The sequence below is a fragment of the Echinops telfairi genome, unplaced genomic scaffold (assembly GCF_000313985.2).
Source record: "Echinops telfairi isolate 266 unplaced genomic scaffold, ASM31398v2 ScPeMD7_18;HRSCAF=68, whole genome shotgun sequence".
NCBI classification, from domain to species: domain Eukaryota; kingdom Metazoa; phylum Chordata; class Mammalia; order Afrosoricida; family Tenrecidae; genus Echinops; species Echinops telfairi.
In genome coordinates this window covers 83562346-83570141 of record NW_022103915.1, presented here as the reverse complement: position 1 = coordinate 83570141, position 7796 = coordinate 83562346, and the positions used below count along the sequence as shown (strand labels likewise).

Genomic DNA, 7796 nt, shown 5'->3' with positions numbered 1-7796 from the left:
TTTTTTAACATTTTATTAGGGGCTCATACAACTGTTATCCCAATCCATACACACATCCATTGTGTAAAGCGCATTTGTACATCGTTTCTCAAAACATTTTCTCTCCACTTAAACCCCCGACATTAGGTCCTCATTTTTCCCCTCCCTCCCCGCTCCCAAGAAACAGTTCTAACAAAGCCTCCAGGTATGCCCTTTCATCGGAGAAAACACTTTTGACACCCCGCGATTAAGGGAAATTCTACAGCTCCCTCACCAGCCTGAGGAACTCCTAGCAAGTGGACATCAAGGTAGCAGGGAGATGAGCACCTTTTAAGTTAGAACCCAGGAAGGTCTGCCTGGCTCTGCTCTGGGTCCGGCCCTGGAACCAGTCGTCTGCAGAGGAGGCAGCCCTTGAACGCAGCCAGGACACCTAGTTGACAGGCAGACCCCACTCTGAGCCCTTCACACTGACAACGTGGTGTACGCCCACAGCCAGCCTGTGCACACAACAGGTCCTGACCTGCCCCGGAACAGCAGGTGGTCTGTGAGAACTGGGCGTCTCATCCAGCTCTGTCTCCGTCCTGCCATTGCATTCACGGTCTCTGAGGCCGTTCACAAACCAGGACGTACCCCCAGGGGCACTCGAAGATTTTCTCAGCAGAACACCTTGTGCGGTCAGTCGTTTAAAAGCACTCATAGTCCAGGTCCTGGACCCCATGTGTTATGTCTTTCCTGTTGTGCTGCCTCCTGTGGAAATGCCATGCCAGGTAACGTCTCCCCACCAGCCCTGAAAAAGTCCCTGCCTGCCAGTTCTCTGAGCGTGACCGATCCGCTCACTCCATACTGTAGGGCACCAGGCTCAGGGGCAAGTTACAGTTCATAAGTGTCCCCAAAGCCTCCTTTGATCCAGACCCCACACACCACCCAGGCTTCTCATTAAGAGATGCATTTTTCAATGTAATTTTAATTTGTTACTTAATGTCTTAAACTTGTAAATGTTTGTTGTGTTAATAATATCTTTTGTCCCACCCACAGTGTAATGAGAAGTCCATCAGGAGGAATATATATATATTACTCTGATTTCTTGGTTACAGTAAATTTTTAAAAGTTTAACCTGATAGACATTTTTTTTTCCCAGAAATGTGATAAGGTCACTAATAATGCCTTTTAGGCCTAAATAAATTAGGATCAATTCTGTGGAGGAAGTAGCATGAATATGTTCCAAGTGATACAATTGGTTTGAAATCCTATGCTCTGGCAACTGTGTCCTTTTTGAAACTATTTAAACTTAGGGTGAGAAACTTTTTAAAATCATTTTATTGGGTCCTCGTACAGATATTATAACATTCCATATATATCAAGCAAACTTGTACCTATGTTGCCATCGTCATTTTCAAAACATTATCTTTCTACTTGAGCCCTTATGATCAGCTCCTCTTTTTTCCCCTCCCTCCCACCCTCATGAACCCTTGATAAATTACATATTATTATTTTCATAACTTAAATCGTTTGCTGTCTCCCTTCACCCATGTTTCTGTTGCTCGTCCCCAAGGGGTGGGGGTTGTTATATGTCCATCATTGCTACCCAGTTTCCCCGAAAATAAGACCTACTTACAGTTTTGCCTCTCACTGAAATATAAGGCATCCCCCCGAAAATAAGACCTCCCCCAAAATAAGCCCCCCTAAAGCTACCATAACTCTGGACTCTGGACCTTAGCAGTGGGCACTGCTGCGCAGCTCACTGTTGGCAGTAGCACAGCTGGAGCAGACTGGAAGTGTGAGGTCTCTTAATAAAACCCTAAACAATAAATGTGTACCGTATTCTTCTTCATGGAAAAATAAGACATCCCTAAAAATACGACCTAGTGCATCTTTGGGAGCAAAAATTAAGACACTCTTATTTTTGGGGAAACGGTATTGGTCTCCTCCCCTCATATAGTAAAATGTTTGTTAACAATGTGTGAAGGGGCCCGCGAGAAGCAAGGAAGGCTTATTTCTCTGCCTGTGGTACAGGACAGAACACACACACCACACCATACCCCTCCCCCCACTGGTGGTGCAATGGTTAAGGGATCCTCTGTTAGCCAATTCATCCAGAGGTAGATGCAGCTTCTACTTCCCTAGTAAAAAGGTACCACCTCAGAAGGAGGGGGCAGTTGTAGTCCCCCCTAGGTCACTGAATCAGGATGGCCTCGGTGGCCATGGGCTTGCTGCTGTTAGTTTCTGCTGAGGTATGTGGTCATAAACCCATGTGATTTAGAATCTGGAAGGACCCTTACCATCTAATCCAGTGATTCTCAACCTTCCTAATGCCAGGACCCTTTAATACAGTTCCTCGTGTTGTGGTGACCCCAGCCATAAAATTATTTTCATTGCTACCTCATCACTGTCATTTTGCTAGGTCACGACCCACAGGTTGAGAACCGCTGATCTAATCCATCTCCATCAGTTCTATAGGTGAGGGGAAGTGAGCTGGCTTTCCCAAAGTCATAGGTTGGTCTCAGAACCTGGTGCTTTTGCTTGCTCATCCTTTGCAACGACTCCTTCACGTGGTCCCCCACTCCACTCCCAAACCCCATGGTCAGTTGTGAAGGAAGACAAAAAGTGGTCTCAAAACAGTCCCCTGAAAAGCAGGGACTTCTTGGCCAGGTTCCTTTTTCTCCTGCTGCTTCAGCCCCAGAGGCCAGCCTGGGAGGACAAGGCTTCCGCAGGACCCCTTGAGACCTCAGGGTAATTGATTGGAAGACTGAAGTTTAGACCCCGTCACTTTAGGAGGGAACCCAGTCCTGAGGGCTCTTCCCGGGCAGGGAGCCACCATCCTCTCCCAACAGCACTCCTTCTTTGAGACCTTGGATTTAGTCGTCTTTAAGAAATGTAAAAGTGTGACACCGAGTTCACTGTGCAGTCGGTCTACACAACAGCCCTGGGGCTAGACTGCCCCAGGAAGCCCCATCAGACCGTACAGGAGCTGGGGCCGGACCACACCTGGGCCCCAGGGACTTGAGTAGGTAGGTACCCCTGCTGATGCGCCTCCCACCAGCTGAGGTGGGCACAGCACCACACACACAACGAGCCCTCTGGGTCCTGGCAATGGTAGGCTCTTGTGCTCAGGGGCCGGGACCAGACAAATGTTGAGACCAATAGAGATGTTTCCATAATGACGTCTAAGATGTGGTTGGTTTTCTCTTTAGGATCCCCGATTTCACCTGTGGCGCAAGCCCACAGAAAAAAGGGAGGGAGAGGCGGTGATTCTTGACCAACTGCAGGCAGACGCAAGTAGGCTGTGGACAAGGGCAGCCCTGGGCAGTAGGCTTGGCTGTCAGACGTGAGCATAGAGCTGAGGACACAGACCCAGGGGGTCACGGGGACACAGGCCACTCTCAGAACACACAGGAACCACACACCCAAGGCCTGCTGACGTGGTACCCCTCCACCTTGGCCCCTTACTGCCCCCCGCCCCTCTCCCCTGCCTGCCAGCTGCTAACAGGCCTCTGCCCTGTGTCTGCCACACCTGTCACTGCCTGTCCCTGTCCAGGGGGCCCATCAGCCCCTCAGCTACCCAGCGGAGCAAGCAGTTCGTGGGGAGGGGAGGGAACATGGAGCGGGGGCCGGTGGTAGGGTCAGGGGCGGGGGCCCGGATCCGGGCCCTGCTGGGCTGCCTGCTGAAGGCGCTGCTCTGGCTGGCCTCTGCCTTGCTGTACTTTGGAAGCGAGCAGGCCGCCCGCCTCCTCGGTAGCCCCTGCTTACGGCGCCTCTACCATGCCTGGTTGGCGGCAGTGGTCATCTTTGGGCCCCTTCTACAATTCCATGTCAACCCGCGGACTATCTTCGCCAGCCACGGCAACTTCTTCAACATGTGAGTCCACGCAAGGCCATGGGAGCCGGTCCCCGCACTCCAAGAGCCCAGCTCCCCCTTGCCAGCCAGGCTCTGACACCCTGCCAGGCCGGCCAGCAGCTAAGAATAGATCAGAAGGTTGCAGGGAAGGTCAGGGAGGGGGAAGGGAAGAATGTCCTGGGGTGCTGGACAGCGGGAACCCGAGCAGGGTGAGAGAGGAAACATGGACCCTAGAAGGCTAAGGGGGCTGCCAAGGAGATGCTGATGTTCAAATGGGTGGCGGTCGTGGGAATGGAGCGGGTGAGGACAGAGGCCTAGCAGAGGTGGGGACACCCGCCACATCCCTCAGGGTGATAGGCTTGGCACACCCATCTCAGTACCCTCCTTCCTCTCCCCACAGAAAATTCGTGAATTCAGCCTGGGGCTGGACGTGCACCTTCCTCGGGGGCTTTGTGCTGCTGGTGGTCTTCCTGGCCACCAGGCGAGTGGCCGTGACCGCACGGCACCTGAGCCGCCTGGTGGTGGGGGCAGCGGTGTGGCGGGGGGCTGGCCGGGCCTTCCTTCTCATTGAGGACCTGACGGGCTCTTGCTTTGAGCCTCTGCCCCAGGGACTGCTGCTTCACGAGCTGCCCGACCGGCGCAGCTGCCTGGCTGCCGGCCACCAGTGGCGGGGCTACACCGTCTCCTCGCACACCTTCCTGCTCACCTTCTGCTGCCTGCTGATGGCGGAGGAAGCAGCCGTGTTCGCCAAGTACCTGGCCCACGGCCTGCCTGCCGGCGCCCCACTGCGCCTGGTCTTCCTGCTGAACGTGCTGCTGCTGGGCCTCTGGAACTTCCTGCTCCTCTGCACCGTCATCTACTTCCACCAGTACACTCACAAGGTGGTGGGGGCCGCGGTGGGCACCTTCGCCTGGTACCTCACCTACGGCAGCTGGTATCATCAGCCCTGGTCCCCGGGGAGCCCTGGCCACGGGCTCTTCCCTCGCCCCCAAGCCAGCCATAAGCATAACTGAAGAAATAAAGGCACAGCAGGCCTGCTACGGGCTCATCTCCTCATTCAGTGTCTGGAGAGAAGGGGAAGCCATAGGAAGAGGGTCTGGTAGTCTTGGGAGTTCTCAGTTCTAGTCTGTCACTCACCATGGTGAACACCCTTCCTTACCTTGACCTCTACACCCCCCGCCATCCTGTCAGCCTCTTACCCTGGGAGACTTCTGGTGCTTCCTGAGGACGAGGAACTTCACTGTGAAGGCAGGCCATGGTCCCCTTTGGTGCTGGCCACACCTAATCTGGGCAGATGCTCCAGCCCAACCAGGTGGTTTGGGTTTCCTTGCCTCTCCCACTACACACCGGGCTGTTCACCACAAGGTCAGCAGTTCAAAGCCACCAGCCTCTCAGTGGAACAAAGACAGGGCTTTCTACTCCCATAAAAATTAGTCTCAGGGTCACTGAGTCCTCATCTACTCATTGACAGTGATTTAGTGATTTTTTTTGGCAGTGAGCCTCCCCCACTGGGTCTCTCCCCCACCCCTGGGCCCTGCCCATCTGAGCACCTGGCTCGGGGCCCTATCAGACCTGGTCCTCCCAGAGGGCATCTGGTATGCTCATTTATTACACATATCTATTCTAGCCCAACATATAACCACTTTCCCACCTGGTCTCCTTCCCAGCGGGAAATAGAGCAGGTGACTAGCCCCACCCACAACAGCCGTGAATGACCTAGACCAGGACTTGGCAGCCTGCGGCTCTCCAGCCATACATGCTCTGAAGTCATTCGGAAAACGTTAAAGGGTTTTATTCAGGTCATGGTGATTTCATTTGTTGGTAAAACTATGTTTATGGCTCTCAAATAACTTTTAAACTGTTGTGAGGGACAGGACTGGCTCTTCTGTTTGGAAAGTCTGCCCACCCCATGATCTAGAAAATCCCCAAGCCCATGAGGGTTGAGTCACTCCGACCCATGGAGACCTTATGGACAGAGGAGAGCTGCTCTGTAAACCTTTTTTTTTTTTAAATTAAAAGATCATTTTATTGGGGGCTCTTAAGCAATCCATACATCAATTGTATCAAGCATATTTGTACATACATTTGCCATCATTATTGTCTAAACATTTACTTTTTAAAAAAATCAATTTATTGGGGCTCATAAAATTCATCACAATACATAGATCAATTGTGTAGAGCACATCTATACATTTGTTGCCCTCATCATTCCCAAAATTCACTTGCCTCTTGGGTTCCCAGAATCAGCTCATTTTCCTTTTTTCCCTAAACATTTACTTTTTATTGAGCCCTTGGTATCAGCTCCTCTTTTGTCCCTCCCTCAACCCCCACCCTCATGACCCCTTGATAAATCATAAATTATTATTATTTTCATATCTTACACCGACCGCTGCCTCCCTTCCCCCACGGTTTTGATTGTTGTCCCCTGTTCGTTTATGTTATAAATGTTTATTAAGCCAAGCACAGCTTTAGGCCACGCGAATAAGAAAGACAAGCCGTCTGTTTTCTTGGGGCAATGGGTCACTGGGGGAGACAGATGATAAACACACCCACACTTACAGCAAACACTTTCATACATACGAGGCATGGCTCTCAGTGACTAGCTCTGTATCTAGCCTGTCCCATCTTCATGACAGCTCTACCAGTAGGCTTAGCTTGCCCCCAATGCCGGGTTGGGAAACTGAGGCACATCGATTCATTTGTTCAAAGCTTAAAAAATGGGAAAATATGGGTCCATTGTGCACCAAACCAGGGGTCAGTAAACTACAGTCCACTTGTGGCCAGCTTTTGCAGTGGCCTGTAAGCTCAGAATGGTTTTTACATTTTGAAGTGGTTGAAAAGCTCAAAATCGTATTTTATGACTCCTGGAAATGCCATCAAATTCTGAATGCTAGTGCCCAGAAACTTTCACTGGAGCTTCCCTGCAACCATGAAGGGCAGGGGAGTTGCTACAAAGACTACTGAACAGCTCACAGAGCCTACTGGCCTTGTACACACACAAACGTTTGGTTTAGAACAGTGATCTAAGCCACCCCACTCTCCTGTCTCCCCAAATATGCTGGCCAGCAGCTTCAAGCAGCCCTCATGGTGCAGTGGTTACACATTGGGATGTGACCTGCAAGGTCAGCAGTTCAACACCACTCAGGAGAAAGAAAGAGCTTACAGGCAGAGTTACAGTCTGGGAGACTCAGAGGGGCAGTGCTATACTGTCCGATAGGGTCACTCGGGTCAGCACCCACTCAATGGCAGGGGGCTGCTCGTTCTCTTTTAATGGCTCAAGTGTCATGAAGGAACGAAAGCTTGTCATGCAGTTGGAGACAGGTGCTCGACAGAGTGGTAGAGAGCGCTGTCTTTTTGAAGAGGGGGCGTTTTAGGTGAGAACAGAAAGAATACAGTCGACACGGACCAGGTGGAGGGTGTCTCCAGGCATGAACCCGATACATTTGACAAAACAAAAAGTCCAGGTATTTCCAAGTGTAAGAATGAAGGTGGGGACAGCAGTAGAAAGTGAGGTTGAACGGAAGGCCTTCTGGGCCAGGTGAGCCCTTTGGATTCATTCGAAGAGCCCCAGGCGTCTGTGAAATGCTTTCAGCAGGCGAGGGGGCATCGTTCTGCGGCTGTGTGGAGAACGAATGGGCTTCCTGGAATAATGGAGCTGGAGCAACGGACCAGAGGAAAACTGAGGAAGGCTTAGACCTGGATGGCGCCAGCGTCTGGTTGCCAATGCATGGTTGTCCCTGGAGCCAGAGGGTCTGCACCAAGGGAGATCCGGTCTCGCTCCAACTCAGAAAAGATATACGAGGGTCCCAAGTAAGTCTTACCACTGTCCCGGGCGAGCAGCGGGTTTTCAGGAGCGGGGAGTCAGGGAGGCCAGAAGCTGGCGGACAGAACGGGGAAATGGAGGCGTCAGGAGGTGGGAGGTAGGAAAGCGGACCGTGGGAAAAAGAAGAGGAATGGAAGGGCCGAGAATCACCAGGAGAGC

At 51.8% G+C, this 7796-nt stretch overlaps 1 protein-coding gene across 1 annotated transcript; it reads left to right on the top strand.

Moving 5' to 3' along the window:
• Nucleotides 1-3575: 3575 nt before the first annotated feature.
• On the top strand, nucleotides 3576-4854 carry FITM1 (fat storage inducing transmembrane protein 1). Its single transcript, XM_004698486.2, has 2 exons — nucleotides 3576-3835; nucleotides 4215-4854. The coding sequence occupies exons 1-2, from the start codon at nucleotides 3576-3578 to the stop codon at nucleotides 4825-4827; spliced, it is 873 nt and encodes a 290-aa protein (XP_004698543.1). The 3' UTR covers nucleotides 4828-4854.
• Nucleotides 4855-7796: the final 2942 nt, after the last annotated feature.

Excerpts from the sequence above, each read along its gene's own strand:
- FITM1 (XM_004698486.2), top strand. The coding sequence starts at position 3,576 with ATGGAGCGGGGGCCGGTGGTAGGGTCAGGGGCGGGGGCCCGGATCCGG. Across the intron at positions 3,836-4,214 it reads CACGGCAACTTCTTCAACAT|AAAATTCGTGAATTCAGCCT; the intron begins GTGAGTCCACGC and ends CTCTCCCCACAG.